Raw genomic sequence first — 18,091 nt, 5'->3', positions numbered from 1 at the left:
TTCTTAAAAGGTAGAAACAGTTCTGTTCCAAGAAAATGTGGGATGCAACACTTTTACACAAAGTACCTTGGCTGCGTTGAAAAAAGGCAAGCAAAAAGGGTCGCAGGGAAGGTGATGCGTCAGTTCCTTGCTCCGGGGGAGGTGATGTGTCGGTTCCTTACTTCTGCGCAGGGGAGGTGATGCGTCTGTTCCTTACCAGAGAGGAGGTGATGCATCAGTTTCTTACTGCGTCCCCCAACAATGCGACAGACTTGACGCTTCGATGTGATGTGTGAAGACCCGGGATGCGCTGTGATGATTTCAGCTGTGTCCCCTCGATGCGTTGGTTCCTTATACTCAGGGAAGGTGATGCGTCAGTTCCTTGCTCCGGGGGAGGTGATGCGTTGGTTCCTTACTGCTGCTCAGGGGAGGTGATGCTTCGGTTCCTTACCAGAGAGGAGTTGATGCGTCAGTTTCTTACTGCGTCCCCAATGATGTGCAGACTTGACGCTTCAATGCGATGCATGATGATCCGGTACGATGCGATGCGTGAAGACCCTGGATGCGCTGTGATGATTTCAGCTGCGCCCCCTTGATGCCTCGGTTTCCTCCCCCCCCCCACCGACAGGGCCTGCGTAAAAACTGGTGCGGTGATCTCGGACGTCAGCGGTAGGTGCACAGGATTCGTCGCACGGCAGACACTTCAGCTGCGAGCAGGCGCTCCGTCAATTCTTCGGCAGTGGCAATGCATCGGAAAATTCTTCTCGCACCGCTGCGATAAGTCGGAAACAGATGATGCGTCGATTTTCACAGTTGTTGCAGTTTCCAGTCCCAAAGTTACCTCCAGAGGTCCAAAACAGTGGCAGGCACCTCTGAGCAGGTCAGACCTCCTCGCAAAGGAATTCAGGTGGGACTGGGGGTGAATTCTTTGTGTTCCTGAGACTTCAGAACAGGAGGCAAGCTCTACTTCAAGCCCTTGGAAAAAACTCTAACAGCAGGATGATGAAAGCACAGTCCAGTCATTTCCCTACCCAAGACAGATGTAACCACATCAGGCCAACAGCACAGAGCAAAGGGGCAGTACTCCTCCTCCAGCTTTCCCAGTTCTTGTTCCTGGCAGGTTCCTTATTTCAGCAGTAATCTAAAATTCTGGGGTCTGGGTCCCACTCTTTACAGTACAAATTATTTGTTCTCCGGAGGCAGAGAGTGTCGTTGCCCAGCCAGACTTGTTTGGTCCTCTCTGGTGCAGCTGCCCGGCAGGAGGTGGAGACAGCATTGTCCAAGGCAGAGCAGGCCCATTCAGGTGTGAAAGAAATCTCCTACCCCAACTCTAAAGGCAGCCCAGGTCTATTCAGCCCAGCCCTGATTCATTCAGGAAAGGCTGGACACACATCAACCCCCCACAGCACCCAGTGGCCATCTGAGAGGAAGGAACATCCTCAGCCCCTGTCACTCCAAAGCCAGACAGTCTATCCACAAACCAGCAGAAGTACACAGGATGGCTAAGCAAGAAAATACCCACTTTCTAAAAGTGGTATTTTCAAACACACACAATAAAAATATTCTTTACTAAAAGATGCATTTTTATATTCTGAGTTCAGGCATACTAAACTTCATCATTCTATCTTGTCCCAATGGGAAGTTATATTTATAAGATGTTATAAATAAACTCCCTTCCTAACCTATAGGACAGATAGCCTTTCAATAGTTAAAAAAGAAATACACTGTATTTCACTATCAGGACATGCCACACACCTCAGTACCCTCAGTACATGTCCTACCTTTAACATACACTGCACCCTGCGCATGGGGCTACTTTGGGCCTACCTTAAGGGTGTCTTACATGTAAGAAAAGGGATGGTTAGGGCCTGGCAAGTAGGTGCACTTGCCAGGTCGACATGGCATTACCGAACTGTGCACAGACACTGCAGTGGCAGGTCTGAGTTACATTTACTGGCTGTTCATGTGGATGGCACAATCAGTGCTGCAAGCCAACTAGCAGCAAATGATTTACAGGCCCAGGGCACACACAGCACACTGTACTAGGGAATTACTAGTAAATCAAATAAGCCAATTATGGAAACACCAATCCATAGTAACAATTTGTAGCGAGAGCATAGGCACTTTAGCAGTGATCAGCAGCGGTAAAGTGCCCAGAGTCCTAACACCAAAAAAACCAGAGTCAAAACCAGGAGGCCAAAAAGCAAAACGTCTGGGGATAAACCCACTGAAAAAGCCAGGTCTAACAGCTGGGTCTAAACTAGGTGGCATGGTGTGCAAAATAACAAAGGACTGGGATGCTGCCCCAAGTAATTGCCAGTAGCTCAGATTAGTTCAAGCATTTAATCCAGCACTTTTTTGTATACTTTAGTGAGTTGCCGAAGTGGGACAGGTGTGCCCAGACGTGGATAAGGTGCACACTGTGTCCTTGGAACCAAGCTATACCTTGCTGATGAGCCCTAACTAAGGTGAAACTGGTCCTGTGTTTCCTGTCTTCTGCTTCAGGGTGGACCTGGCCTGGCAGTAAGGGCTGGACTGTTCCCATTTCAGCAGGGTCAAGACCTATTTATATATGGTTGGGTCCAAACTGAGGTGATATGGTGTGCAAAATAACAATGCAGCCCGATTGATTACCAGTGGCTGATATTAATTCAAGCATTCCATCTTTCATTTTCTTGTTTACTTTAGTGTGATATTTCTGTAGTATTATATTGTGGATATGGTCTTCTGCTAGAATACTGGTTGACCATGCACAGATAAAGAGGCCGTCAACACCAGGGTTTTCTGTAGATTTAAACCTGTTTGCATTTGTACACAGAATGTATTTATTTTCTAGTGAGATGATTATTAAAAGCATGTTGGCATCCAAAATAAGCTAATCGCAGCCCAGCCATCTAAATGTCAAGCGCCCAAGTGAAGCTACTCCTACTGTTCCAAGCGCTTGCCCTTTATTGGGTGACCCTTGCATGTGCCTGTTAAGTAATAAGCACACTTGAGGATGAAGAGATGAATGGATCGAAGAACGTTACCCCTATGATGAGCATGAATGAGGCTCTTCCCACACCTATAAAAGGGCCCAGATGGATGGGAAGAAAGCGTAGCCAGTCATGCACAGTTTTGCATGTGTGAGGAGGGAATATGAAAGAAATGTGCCTGAGTCAAGTGCACAAACCCTTTAACTTCATAGACTGCGGCACCCCTGTGTTCTTACACACTCAAGATTCAAGTGGCTGGCTTCACCTCGGTGGACGGTCCAGTCAACAGTGCTTCTTCGGTCTTCAAGACGCTTTTCCATGAGTTTGTCCTCTCCATGGGTGTATAGTTTTGTGTCCCTTTCATACATTTATATTTTGTGCACAAGTTCACTTTTTAACATCTTCAACTCTTTAAAGACAGGGGCTTGGTTATGTGTTTGGACTATTGATGCAGGGGATATATTTTCAAGGAGCCCCCGGCTCTTAGCGTCAAGTGTCCTGCTTTCTCTCTGTCCTCTGGGTTTTCTCCCTCCCACTCATTCTTAAGAAAAGTACCAGATTTTACATCGAAATTCACCCCTTACCAGAGCACAGCTTCACAGCAGCACATTCTCTCTATTAAAATAAATAGGAACAAAGAGGTAGAACGGGGGATACTCAGGGGCGTAGCTTGGTCAGTATGTTTTGGGGGTGCCTCAGATTTTCCAACTATCGGGCTGGCATATAATGGTTCAGTCCATAATACACAAGCAGGGTGCTTGAGAGGGGCATAAGGCGCAATGGAAAGGGAGAGGAATGTGGATTAGTAGGAGTACAACATTTTGTAAAATAACCAATATTTTGGGGACTTTCAAAACAGAGAGTGAGAGTGTGTGCGCATTTTTGTCTGTGTGTATGCAAACATCCCTGGTGAAATCCAAGTGACATCTCACAATACCGGACTGAAAGAACCAGTACCCAACTATTTATCAGAAAATGTATTTATTAGGAGGGTGTGCCACCCAAAAAAAGCCCTGACACTATTCCCCTTGGGATATCACTCTTGTGGCACCTCAGTGAGTAGGAGTTCTGAAGCCTGCTTGCAGTGTTCCCACTTTCAGTAGGAAGAAATACAGGATTGGAAAGTGTGCACTGGTACTCTGTGGAGACCTTTGCCATAACTGCGCGTTCTCTGTAATAAATTAGCATTTGCTGGAGCTGGAACTGAGGGTATTCTCATATATAGGGGCGCTCTGGCAGGAGGGGCTACATGCATGCACTAGCTTCCCGTGCTATATTACACCTTGAAGGTAATGATAGCACACCCATAACATGAGAGTACATCAAAGAACTCTGCTGGAAACCTGAATGGTCCGCATTCCATCAAAGACTCATTATTTGAAGGTAGGGAATATCTACACTTTATAATGCAAGCTTTCCTATCATCAGAACCCACTTTTCCTTCCCTTGCATGGCACTTTACTCTGCGCGTACAATCTCACTATTCCTTATATTTTTCTGATGATTAGCAATGATCACAGAACTCCTTTGTGTGAGCTATCTTCTCTGATGTACTCATTTAAATTAGAAGATCATATTTCATTTTAATTTTCTTAAATCTTATATATGCTAGAAGAAGAGTTTCATATACCTGATTATTGAAAAAGTTGTAAAATTGTATTTTTAGCACTTCGGTCCCAGTTATGAGTGGTACGATATTGCTTAGGACCTAATTACAAGTTTGTTGGTCTCTCAGCAGACTGCCCGGCTAGCACCCCGCTGACAGACCGCCAAACTAGTAGTCTGACCGCCTGCTGAATTAACAGTATAAGGCTAGCGGGGGGTCCTGTGGTGGCGGTCTCACGGTGGTGCATTTCTGTGGCTCATAGGAGAGCCTTAGAAAGGCACAGCCATAGGAGAGCTGCAGCCCGTTCCTGCATGGACTGAAATGCACAATGTTGTGCATTTCTTTCCGTGCAGTAATAGGGGGTGCAAAAAATACAGGGGGCGACAGTATGTGCCCCCCTGCATGCACCCCCATGCACAGTTGTATGGGCCACCTGGTTCCCTCACGGCCATCCTTTTCATGGCGGGGCTCACTGCCGTGGAAAGGGTCGCAGTTAGGCAATTCGTAATATGCTCGGCGGTGCCGCAGTGGCACTACCAGTATATTGCTGCCTTAGATCGCTGCGCTACCACTGCAGGATCAAGGATCATGGCAGTAGCAGCGGTCCAACTGCCGTTCTTGTTATACAGCGGGTGGACCGCCACCACTGGTTCTGCGGTTCCATGGACCGCAGAACTCTTAATAAGGCCCTTAGTGTTAATAATATCTTTGGACATTTTCATAATGTGGTGTCTCGTTTTTCCTTGGTGTGGTAGTACACCTATTGAATCTCCACAGGTCAGATTGGAGATATTGGGTAATACCACGTTTTACCCAGTACGGAGTTGCAAAGCTCTGCATTTGTGTGAGAAAAATACTGCATCAGTGCAAAATGTACACATTTTTTTCCTAATGCCAACTGGAAGCAAAACTCCGAGGTTTGTGTTCACAACAGCCTTACCTAGGGACTTTACTGAATGCCTTAGACTTCTGAGTAGACCTGAAGGTTGTATGCAACATATGGCAGTCATGGGTCGGTCTCTAAAACTTGTTTTACATCCATAACAGTGTAGGATGTTGGCCAATGAGAGCAGAGCGGCTGCTATTTGTGGCATCTTTACAACGGATACAAACAGCTTTAGGTACATTTCAGGCATCACATGTCCCTTGTTTACATAACCCTGCTGGCCTCTTTCCTGACAGGCACTGGTGGACTGCCTAAAAAAAGCGCCAGCTGACTCACCTTGTGTCTTCGCTTGTCTAACCTAAGCCCGCTCACAAGCCATGTGTAAACTTGGCCTTTGAATCCGCGATGTGTGTAAAACACGTGTTGTTTGTCATGCTAGCAGGCTGTCCCCTGATAAATATGAGAGAGCTCATGTGTGCATGGGGGTTTTTGGGATGACCCACCTACAGCCATAGCATAGAAGGTTGTATAGATGACCTTGAGTGTGTGCGGCCGCCCACAGGATCCAGCTCTGCGGCTTCATCCGCTCTGAAGTCACCAAGCGGCTCGCGGGATCTATAGTTAGATATCACCTCATATCGTATGGCTTGGCAGGGAATCCTGTCTCCGAAGGTATTAGACAGGGAGGCTCTGTCTTTCTGGGTTATTCTTGTCTGACTGTTGGGCCATGGAGGTAGAGAGCTCTACTTTATTGCTGCCTGGCCTTTACATTGACCACTCGCCTTGGACTCTAGGCTTAAATGGTGCAATCTGATAGATAGTAGATCTATTAATAATGTATTCTTCCTATAGGATGAACATTTCTGAAAACGAAGTCAGGCTGGGCTGAACTTGCAAAAAATATCTTAACTTCCTGTGTCTTTTTTCATGGGGCCTTTGTGCGTAATTCTGATAGTGGGAGCTCCTCGTGGGAAATCTAATGTTGCTCGTTGACAACTGTGTAATTTCACCAGATGCACTCGTGTTTCGCCACTAATTCTTGTCTACTTTCTTGGAGATGCATGCATGTGGGGGAGGGGAAGGTCCATGTCCTTACTTTGTAGCACCGATGCATGGATGCAGCTTCTTTCGCATTGTCGCAGACTATATTGAAGAGTTACGCAGTCTACCATGGAACTTTCAGAAAGATGATGGCTGCGCCATCTGGCTCAGGAAACGTACATTTTCTAATCCTAGGAGCACTGTAAAGGGCGTTTAGCTGCAGATGCACCGAGAGAGAAAAGTGTTAAATTCTTTACATGAAATGAACTCTCTGGTCTGGTCTCTGGGCACCGTGCGTTCCCCCGCCACCCTTCCCAATGACAAGGACGGGTCCTCACTTAATGGGCATTTTACAAGGAGTGCTGGTCATCAGATACACCGTAAGGGCAGTTAGGTGCCCCTCGTGAAAACTATTGAATCAAATGGTTGCTTCCAATGTGCCATTGTCATGTCCCTTCTTAAAATATTCTGGTCGTCGGTCTAAGAATCTCTGAATGCCCAATTCAGCTATTAAAGGATGGTCCCAATCGAACCAGGGTTCCCAAATATGCCCTAATTCTGCATGCGGCGTACTGCAAGCGCTGGGTTTTCCAAAGACCGATTCAGTCAGATGTAATGTGGCAGAATCCTTCCCTGGAAGTCTAGCCGCAAACCCGAACTCCCCTGCCAATGAGGAAACACAGGTTATTCCACCCTGCGTGGTCTGAATTCCCAGGTGTGGGAGCGCTGCTGTGGGGGTCCTGAGCCTCCCAGAATGACAGGGTCTTTGCCTTCGGATTCTGAGAGTGTCTTAGACCTGACTTTTTACTACCAAGATCCCCTGCATTGAGCAGCGCCGGGTAAGTCTTTGCATATTACATTCTCTCTCGATGAAACAAATGCTGCCATGAGGACCACGGGGTCTTTTTATGGTGACTTAAGGTAGGTGCTATACCTCTTTCAAGGGGCCCTCTTCCAATGAATGACCTTATGCACATCTACTAGCTCGTTTTTTGGGGGGGGTCTATAAAAGTGCCTTGAATGAAACGTGACGTAACCTAACCCCCTTTCTTGCAGCACTATGCATCAGGGCCGCGTGACACTAGGAACAATAACAGTGTTTGGCCCATGTGTTGGTACAATGTGTATTAATAGGACTCTTGTGCTGTGCACGCTGCGCCCACACGTGTCACGGTGCCCACCTGTTGGCAAGGTCTAGATGCAAGATGTTGCAGTCAGCGTGCCCAGGGTATGGCCCAAATGCACTGAGTAAACACAGACCCTCCTCGTTGTGTGGCCCTGTGGAATGTGTTGCATTTTTACTTGTGTACTGGCGTCAGGGAGTACAACTGTTGCCATGGAATGTAATGCTGTTTTAACCTGTTGTTTTTTTTAGTTTGCTGTGGGGATGTTTACTGTTAAAATCTTGACTCTGTAAGATGCATAGGCTGATTGGCGACGCGCAGGGCAATAGTCGCTGGAAACAATGCATGATGTGTAAGAATAGTTCTCTCGCGTTCAACTGCGCACTGCTTCACCCTTTGGGATAAATACATCACATCTTGGAACATTAACAATGTCTCAAAAGACAAAATGTCCCACTGTGCACTGATGGCGTAACCTAGACATTTCCCACCCTGACGTCACTGAATCTTTATCATGACGTCAAGGGTAAAGCCGTGCTTCGGGGGAGGGGGGAGTTTAATGTGTACGTGTTAATATGAACACATTGAAATAAATATGATTGCACCTGGCAGCGGGGTGACTCGGGTCCTGATCCCAGCTATGCCCAACTGATCACGTTTGTGTGATCTCAGACTATTCATTTTTTACTGCCTTTTCTGGAGTTCCCTTGTCTGGAAAACCTCTGGGGAACACCATTAAGATAGGTAGCTACACTGAATAAAACTTTGACGATCTCTCTCAACAGCCGGAGGTGACCCGCTTCAACTAGACCACTGCTCAGACTTGGGCCGCAAGAGCGGCAGGGGGCGGGGCTCCGGCTGCTGGAGATGGATGGCTGAGAGGGTTATAAGGGAAAGCCTGGGAGCAGCTGCTGCGGATATCACTTCAGCAGCAGTGCGGGCAAAGTAGAGTGGAAGCAGAGAGGGAGGCGCGGGGGCTGAGAAAGTCAGGCTCAGGGCTGCCCGCGGCTGACGGCTGATCCGCCGCATGTGGCCCGAGGGCGCCGGGCGCTGACTGCAGAGGGATGCTGAGGCTGAACTAGGCGTCCCGGCAGCAGCATGAGAACGTTCCCCGGCGCAGTGCGGGCATAGAGCAGAGCCCGCGCGGCGTGAGGTGCAGGGGCGATGCGTGCCGGCCGGCCCTGAAGCCCCACGGTGGGCTCTGCAGCCGCCGCGTGCGCGCTGCGGTCATTCATTGCAGCCGAGACATGCGAAAGGCGCGCTCCCTAAACTACTGCCAAGCGAGGGGCCATGGAAAAGTCAAGTAGCGAGGACTCGTCCATCCACCAGAGCCCGTCCGTGGACAGCCGGGACTCGGACTTTGCCAAGGCGTCTACCTCAGGCAAGGATTTTGGTCGCGGCTTTACCGCGGGCGCGTTTTATGGGACCGCCGGATCACGCACGCACAGCCAGGCAGGGGCCGGTGTAAAAAGTGACAAGTACAGTGCACCGAAAGGAGGCAAATATGTGGTCTTTTACCTGGATCTATCCTTTGTTTTCCTTTTAGAGTTTAAGAAGTGCAACATGGCAAGAGGATGCCTGTGTTGTTTGAAATACATGATGTTTCTCTTTAATTTAATATTCTGGGTGAGTACCAACTTCCTTATTTTTTTATTCCAATGCTTCACATATTTTTTGTTCAGTTCGGTGCTGTCTGCTTCATGATTTTATCGCTTCTTGGGTTACATGTGGTAGTGATCCTGGCTGGGGGGACATTTCATGCATGGGGCAGCTGTGAATGCATTTCTGTGCCTGCATGTGATATGGTCATTGTAAAAGTTAATGCTGTGCTACCCTTGTTTATCTTGTACATGACGTGAGAATAATGTATGCCCCTCGGACCCCCTCATCCCCCGTGAATGACATGCTTGGGCAGAGCCCCCTCCTCCCATCCTCTGCCCCCATTCCACACACATGCCTCTTTGGAATGCAGCCGCCTGTGGCAGCCTTGTACAGCCCCTGCATTGTGGTACTCGCTCATCCTTCCATCCCTGGAGCCATTATGCTCCAAACTCGCAGCATCCCCATCCCTCCGCGCAGCTGAAGGGGGGCACGGCAGCGGAGAATGCAAATGGTGAAAAAAGACAATATGTAAATGTGACCTGATTTCAAGGGTGCCGAGGCTCTGTGGTTATTGCGTTGATGTGTTTGCCATAAAATGTCCCACTGTCGCCAGCCCGGTAAGTGATGTTCTGGCACGCGGGCAGCTCCTCGCGCGCGCCGCATACAGTGGGGTGGCTCAGTGGACGCTTTGAGTTTTTGTTACGAGGGGGGGTGGGGGGGAGTTCAGAGCACCGAATGAAAAGCTGCAGGATCTTACGGAACACTTTATCCAGGATGTTTCTTTGCAATCACTGTTTGGTCCACAGTGGCGCAGCCTTGGTTGGCTGAACAGTCTGCCAGTTCTGCTGCAGTTCACTGTGATGTACAATCTTGCAGATCGTGGGCTGATCTTTACAATTTGCCCCTCAGATCATGAGCTTTGTGCTTAATTTGTGGATGGATGAGGAAAGGAGCATGCAGCCCTGATCTCCCTATCAGCTTCCCACGGATCTTCACCTGGAAATTGAAATGCCCTTTTTTTTAGGTGTGACAAAATAGTCCTCTGTGTGTTGTCTTTCTTCGTCATGCACTTAGAAGCCTAGATATTAGGTTTCAGCACTGGTAAAATGCATTTGATATTGAGATTAAATATTTGCTCAGGGTCAAATGCCCAAAATGGAGTATTGGGCTGGTGGGTAGTTCTGGCTTGTGTCATGAGTGCAGCTTGTTGGCTTTGTCCTGGTGCTGAGACTACGTCTCCCCTCAGTTCTACAAAACATAATGAAGTAACTTTGATAACCAAAGGCAAGGAAACCCGCAGACGTGGTGGCGCACTGGGCCAATCCCGTGGCAGCGCGCACTCGCGTGGTAATGGAGAGAGGCATTTCTGCTGCTGGCAGATGCAGACGGGAATCCTGCTGCTGTGGGCCTACTTGGGATTAGCGTTCACGGAGATTGATGAGAAGATGATTACTGCTGGTGCATTGGGGGGTTGCGCGCAGTATGGAGACTTGGCAGCGACAGAGCCCCGCGCAAACCAGGCCGATTTCCAAATGCCCAACTGAATTGAAATATACGATACAGGCAAATTGCCCAATCACCTTGTTGGCCAAATAATTAGGACGTTTGCAGATTGCTTTTTCTTTTATCTGCCCCTATTTGTGTGGTTTGGTAGGTTTGCAGGCCTCTGGGGAACTTTAATTAGAAGCTGCTTAGTTTTGGTTGGACTGCTGCATAGTAATTGCCTCTGGTCCCCAGTCACGACCACTGCGTTATTTTTGTGAGCGCGTTTGCAAGAACAGTTTTGGCTCTGAGCACATCTCTGCCTAGACTTGGGCAGATGACTTGCTCTTCAGTTATTTATAATGTTGCGCATGTTTCACGGTACTCGGCCAGACTGGCCTACTGATCACACTCTTTCAGCCTCTACTCTCATTGAAGCACACACGTGAAACTCCACCCATGCAGACGCATTTTCAGAAAATAGCCCAATGTTTGTAGGACCTCTGTTTTCAGCTCACTGTGTGTGGCTTTCTATTCTTTTCCTTTTGAGTTCAACGAATACCGAAATGTTCATACGTGATGTGGTGTTATGGGGATTACTGTGGACCCAACATGACATGGGAGACTCCTCAGGCCACCGGCCAGGATTCCTCAAAATAACTCTTCTTTAGGCATTTTTTCGACTGATATTTGTCTGCACCTGCCACGGAAACATAACCTGTATCTCACCAGAATGTGTATTTGTAAATAGCCCACTTACTCAGGTAATTCTTGGCACTTTATAATATGTTTGTGGTTACTTGATTCAAATCAAAGTCCTTTATATACCACTGTGAACCCTAAGGTATACACGTGTTGCACCTGGCCTCATAGGTAATTGCATGTCCGTGGGTTTTTAATTTGGCTTTGAGCAGGCTCAGGTCGTTAGTGAATCTAATGGAGACGGAGCGGACTCCACTCAACTCCACGGGGCACAGTTTATTGAAATCAGGAGGCTGTAAAGCTGGTGGATTCGAGCCCGTGATCACAGGCCGGACCTCAGGCCTCTGCGCTGGATGCGTTCGTGCTCTGAGCAGTGGTAGACGGCCAATCGCAGAGTGCATCATAAGGTAGTAAGCGGGTCTAAAAGTAGATGGCGTGGCCACCTGTTGGAGAGATGGCCATGTAACCAGTGCAATGTAGGGTCCAATACTACCCGCTCTAACTACAGTTATGTACATAATTCCTAATATTAACAGTGCCAGGCGAAATAATCAATGTATGGTGTGCACTACGCAAGCATTTCTATGAGTGAGGTTGAATCAATGGGGGGTGGATGAAGAGGGGGCACCAGCACTTATTTTCCATCTAGTAAACTTTGATCCAGAGAAAAAAAAACAGAAAAGGAGGAAAGAAAAAGGAAGAGAGAGACAGAAAACTGCCACAAAGGGAGAAATAAGGGGGGGGGGAAACCCGCTAGAGTGAGATAAAGCGACAGGGACTGTCTGCGGTGGATTAACGAGGCATGTGCTAGCATCAAGGCTACTTTGCTGTATGGTATAAGGCGTCCCTGACAATCAGTTGACCAAGGACTTCTGAGCAAAAGTTTGGGCCCCAGCACTTACTGTTTTACAAATTAAGCAGTGGGCTAGACCCGTGATCCTGACACCACTCTGTCCTTGGTCCTAAATAAGTGTTGTAGGGCCCCAAGAGACAGGCACATCATGTTCCTTCCCGGTGGGAGGATTTATTTCCTGGTACGATTAAGCTGAAGACATGTCACATGTCAGGCATTTTAAGCAGAAGGGCAGTAAGCAGTGGCTGACGAGCGTCTTCCTTTATTGTGACAGGCACAAGGCAGGTTCGGCTTGCGTTGCCCCCTAGCTGCAGCGCCTCCCTGCAGAGCCCTCAGGCAGCCCTGAAAGCAGGTGCCTTATTGTTTTCACAAGCAGTCCATGTGACAAGCAGCCTGCCATATGCGTGGCACTACAGACTGCTTTCACCTCGACAGGTCTAAATATATCTCCTTCCCTGTACCGCTGATGCACTTAACTGGTCTTCACGGGAAGCATATGCCACTGCATGCAAATGTAACATACTGCACACGTCTGTTCGTACAGTAGTGGCTAGAAACAGAAGCTCTGTGGCCCCTCCCCCTAGGGAAAAGCAGGTATCAGGCCTCTCTGATCAGTTGTGGTTTTTAGCTGTCCTGGGCCATCTGCCGCTGCTTTCTTACAGAGATTAGGAGTCTGAGCCGAGGGCTGGGGAAGCTTATGTCATTTGATTGTGTTGTGCTGAATTCTTAAGAGCATAATGCCTTTGATATAAAACCTGTACAGTTTCTTGTGGAGGGGGCCCATTGTGGACTTGTGTGTCCTAATGTATATTAAAGGTGGGCTGGAGGCGGCCTACCATCATCGGCACAACACGGTCCACCATAGGCAGACTGAAGCCGGGCGCCGTCCCGACATGTCAGTTTAGCTTCCAATGCTTGATTCTTGAGCACTAATGACCATTCCTTACTGGGACATTTGAGGGTTAACATAAAGAGGTGGGTCTTTGAACCGAGCCAAGTCATTTTAGTCAGATGTTTGCCTCTTAAGTTGGTGTCTTTTTCCTGCCGGAGCCCTTTTATGATAGGGCCATGGGATCATTCAGACCCCACTCCTCAATCTAGGGCTGACTTCATTTGCGCTATGCCGCAACGTGTCGGTGCACTGGACGTCTCTCCCCTGCAGAGGAAGGCTTCTTGGTGTGCTCCTCCGGTTGCTTCCCTCCCGTCCCTTGCTGCCACCATGGGGTTCTCCTTGCCAGAGGGGACTAGCGGGCCGGTTTGTGTGCCATACTGGTGCCCGTACCTTGCTGCCAGCTGAACGGGCCCTTCTCTGGTTCCCTGTATGCCTTGTGCTTGCTCCAGGCCTTTGTATTCTCTAAAGCTGCCGTTTGCAGGTCACTTTCTACATTGCAGCCCTCCCCCCCCCTATTTACACTGTAAAGATTGCTGGCTCCTTGCAGGCACCTCTGCGCCACTCATGCTCGGTTTGTAGAACTGCTTGAGACACATCCAGCTCGGGCCGCTTGGGGTTTCTTAGTCCACACCTGTAGCCGTTCCCACATATGGAGGCCCCCTCAAGATCCTTGAGTAAGGGTCTTTTCACCTTGAGTCCGTCAGGCTGGCCCTTGGGTTGAACTGTCTTTTAACTTCATTACACACACATGCACTGGGTGTGTTTTACAGTAAGGGTGCATTGTCCCCTTTTGCGCCGCAGCACACCTTAAAAAGGTGCCTCAGGCGCAAACAGTGATGGTTCACTCTTGCTGACAATGCACTGCCCTGGGGGCAGCACCAAAGTGAAAGACTGACATATGGTTGAAGGGGCCGGTCCACCCTTCACAAATTTCACCTTGCATGCAGGTGCAGTGAATGACTGTCCCCACCAGCAGGGGCATGTCCGGAAGGGGTTCATGGGACACCATTTGCTACCTACATAGGGGCACCCTCAGAGGGTTCACTGTGTGCCGCTCTTTGTGGCACACCATCCGTGTGCCTCATTACAGCCTCTGCGCCTGCATCTGTAATATGGCACGGATGCTGAGGCAAACATTTCCCCTCATTTCCATGGGGCCACACCTCCATGCAAATGAGGGAAAGCACCTTTAGGATAGCGCCAGCTTTACCTGTAATACATAAGGAGCTAGGCAAGTATGTGTGGCCCCTTCTGTAATACCAAAGTGCCGTGAAGTGCAGAAAGGGGGAGGCCAGTTGCACCCCTGGGGCACTTTATGTAATATGGTCTCAGATGTCCAAATATGAATGTAGGCAGTACTGTGCCTTGTTTATTGAAAGAAAGTGTGATGGCACCATGTAAGTAACAAAATTTGAAGAAAGTAAAGCTCAGGCGTCCTAAGGATGACGGGGGAAATTGCTTTCTTAGTGTGACGGACACAAATAGGGGAAATAGCAAACATTCCAAGGCAGGGTGTGCAAAATGTGCAATTCATTCCTGCGCCGTGACTCCATGCACAGAAGCGTAGGGAATTTAAGCGCTTTAGGCAGAGTGCCGAGCCCCCTTCCGCACGCGGTTGCTGAGGTCTGTCCATCTGCCCCTCCCATCTCTGCTGTGGTGCTCGACACAGGGCAATCCCAGATGCCCTTCATTTCTGTGCAGTCACAGATTTAAAATAGGGCATAGCAGGACGGGCACTCAGGCAGGCATGGCTCTTGGCACTAGTTCTCATGGCTATATGGAGGAAAGATGTTTGGCGCGGAGCCAGGTGCCACCCCCTTTGAAGCAAACCGTTGTAACCATAATGGGATCAGCAGGAACATTCAGTACAGACAGGGGTGAAACAGTCTAGAGTTGGACAAATATTTCTGTGAAACTTTACAGTATTCCTTTCTTTCGATTCACCGGCTGCTTGGGTAGCTATGATGAAATTAGGTGATCGGAGTTTCTTGTGTAAGGATTAATGCACCGTGCCGCGTTTGAGTTTTTATGGGTAGCCTAGGCACTTGCCCAAAGCGTTAAATTGCAGCAAGAAACATACTCCTTGCAGTGCTATTGCCACTAGGTGGGCACATCACATGCAGCAATGCATTTGAGATAGTATTTGCTTCTATTTCCACACTATGCTAAGCGCATCCTGACCCGCTAGCTGCAGTGGTAGGCATTGGGGTGGGCATGCGCTCCTTCCTGCCTCGCTAGCTGGTCATGTGTATTGGAGAGGGCATGCTCTCCTTCCTGCCCCGCTATCTTCAGTGATGTGCATTGGAGAGGACATGCGCTCTTTCCTGCCCCGCTAGATGCAGTGATGTGCATTGGAGAGGGCATACAATCCTTCCTGCCCCGCTAGATGCAGTGATGTGCATTGGAGAGGGCATACGATCCTTCCTGCCCCGCTAGATGCAGTGATGTGCATTGGAGAGGGCATACGATCCTTCCTGCCCTGCTAGATGCAGTGATGTGCATTGGAGAGGGCATACGATCCTTCCTGCCCCGCTAGATGCAGTGATGTGCATTGGAGAGGGCATACGATCCTTCCTGCCCCGCTAGATTCAGTGATATGCATTGGAGAGGGCATGCGTTCCTTCCTGGCCCGCTAAATTCAGTGATATGCATTGGAGAGGGCATGCGCTCCTTCCTGCCCCCTAGCTGCAGTAATATGTATTGGAGAGGGCATTCGCTCCTTCCTGCCCCGCTAGCTGCAGTGATATGCATTGGAGAGGGCATGCGCTCCTTCCTGCCCCACTAGATTCAGTGATATGCATTGGAGAGGGCAATCGCTCCTTCCTGCCCCACTAGCTGCAGTGATATGCATCGGAGAGGGCATGCACTCCTTCCTGGCCCGCTAAATTCAGTGATATGCATTGGAGAGGGCATGCGCTCCTTCCTGCCCCGCTAGATTCAGTGATGTGCACTGGAGAGGACATGCACTTTTTGCTGCCATGCTAGCTGAAGTGATGTGCATTGGAGAGGGCATACGATCCTTCCTGCCCCGCTAGATTCAGTGATGTGCATCGGAGAGGGCATGCGCTCCTTCCTGCCCCGCTAAATTCAGTGATATGCATTGGAGAGGGCATGCGCTCCTTCCTGCCCCGCTAAATTCAGTGATATGTTTTGGAGAGGGCATGCACTCCTTCCTGCCCCACTAGCTGCTGTGATGTGCATTGGAGAGGGCATGCACTCCTTCCTGCCCCGCTAGCTACAGTGATGTGCATTGTAGAGGACATGCGCTCCTTCCTGCCCTGCTAGCTGCAGTGATGTGCATTGGAGAGGGCATGCGCTCCTTCCTGCCCCGCTAAATTCAGTGATATGTTTTGGAGAGGGCATGCGCTCCTTCCTGCCCTGCTAGCTGCAGTGATGTGCATTGGAGAGGGCATGCGCTCCTTCCTGCCCCGCTAAATTCAGTGATATGTTTTGGAGAGGGCATGCGCTCCTTCCTGCCCTGCTAGCTGCAGTGATGTGCATTGGAGAGGGCATGCACTCCTTCCTGCCCCACTAGCTGCTGTGATGTGCACTATTTAGAGTGGTTTTCAGCTGGTTTTCCATGCCACAGTGTGATATCGGCTCCTCACCGGGTGACTGTGTGTCACACTGTGGCACCGTGTGAGGTGGCAGGTATGGCCATGAGGTTGGGGTCGAAGGTTAAGCTTCTCAGGCACTCCGTACAAACGAATGCAACATGAAGGGGAGGATGGGGCCAAACCTCTTGCGTTAACAGGGGGGGTAGAGGGAAACTGGGGAAAGCATGAAACATAAGAGGTAACAGAGGGAGGAGGTCACGAGCGATATTGGCAGGTGTTCAGCCAGGAGTTGAATGTGGGTAGGGGGAAATCAAAGTGGCGGATACATGAATGCTCAGGCCTGTTCTGTCCCGACAGCATGGGGGGGGGAATGGTAGGGTCTACTTAAGATCACAAGGGGTTAAGTGGGATGGGGGGGGATCTAGTCTTTAAATCGCCCAGGCATGGTGTTTCTGGCTGCCGGGCCTTTTCCCAGTGTAGTGCAGTGTTCTCTGGTTCCTCCCAACGGATGAGTGCCCTGTGCCATTGGGAAGTCAACAGGGGTTGTTGGGCTCTCCAGTGTATGGTGAGAAGCCACTTAGCGAGCAGGAGGGCTAGATTGGCAAAGCTTGCCCACACCTTATGATTCTTTCCTCTGGGGACGATACCCAGGGCTGTGGTCTCCCAAGAGTTCAACATGACGAGCTCCATAAAGGTGGCCAGTGTGGTGTAAATGACATGCCAATAACTAGCTATACTGGGGCATGACCATAGAATGTGCTTGAGGTCGACTATTGCGGCCCGGCATCTTGGGCTGGTGAGACCGCCCTCGGGGAACATGCGGTTCAGCTGGGAGAGTGAGATATACTCTGTGTAATATCATATGTTGGATGTTTTTGAAGCGTGCATTTCGTGACACTACCTGGGGGGGGGTTTGTCTTCTGCCATATGCCTCAGAGTCCGGATCGACGTCAGCAGCTGCCCATGTAACACAAACTGGCCCGGAGCGATATATGGTCCTGTCATAGTTGCTCAAACGTGAAAGAGTCCACCCACCGTATCAAGGGAACTATCATGCATGCTGTCAGCTGGTCGGCCATAGAGTATTCCAGGGACCTGGAAGGCCCTGAAGGTGGTTGGCGGGGGAATAAGGGAGAGGATATCATGAACATCTCGAATGGGTCCAACCCTCCTCGACCTATGTTGGACACCTCTGGTTTATTAAGATGTACACCGGTGCCTCGGTGGGGGGGAGGAGGGGATGAACTCGACCAGTTGTTTTCTGATACATTAACATACATAGCATCATTATATAGGAAATGACATGCATCAAAAGGCACCTCCTCGAGTCTTTTTTTATAATCTTAAATCAGATTATTTTAAAGTAAATTATTGGTACAACTGCTGATCATT

At 49.3% G+C, this 18,091-nt stretch overlaps 1 protein-coding gene across 12 annotated transcripts in view; it reads left to right on the top strand.

Moving 5' to 3' along the window:
* The window catches only part of TSPAN9 (tetraspanin 9), an 828,427-nt gene that overhangs the window by 518,671 nt on the left and 291,665 nt on the right, over positions 1 to 18,091 (top strand). For 7 of the 12 annotated variants that reach the window (XM_085652565.1, XM_085652573.1, XM_085652568.1 and 4 more), the window contains one exon: positions 9,158 to 9,237. The exons of 3 other annotated variants lie outside the window; for them this stretch is intronic. In XM_085652565.1, the coding sequence (XP_085508691.1) occupies positions 9,175 to 9,237 (63 nt within the window). In that variant the 5' untranslated portion in view covers positions 9,158 to 9,174. Of the gene's footprint in view, positions 1 to 8,526; positions 9,238 to 18,091 lie in introns of those variants that run through there. 2 more of the 12 variants (XM_085652561.1, XM_085652560.1) reach the window with 2 other exon arrangements.

Source organism: Triturus cristatus, chromosome 4_1 (genome assembly GCF_964204655.1).
Source record: "Triturus cristatus chromosome 4_1, aTriCri1.1, whole genome shotgun sequence".
Taxonomy (NCBI): domain Eukaryota; kingdom Metazoa; phylum Chordata; class Amphibia; order Caudata; family Salamandridae; genus Triturus; species Triturus cristatus.
The sequence above is the reverse complement of the archived record's forward strand: the minus strand, read 5'-3'. Positions and strand labels throughout refer to the sequence as shown.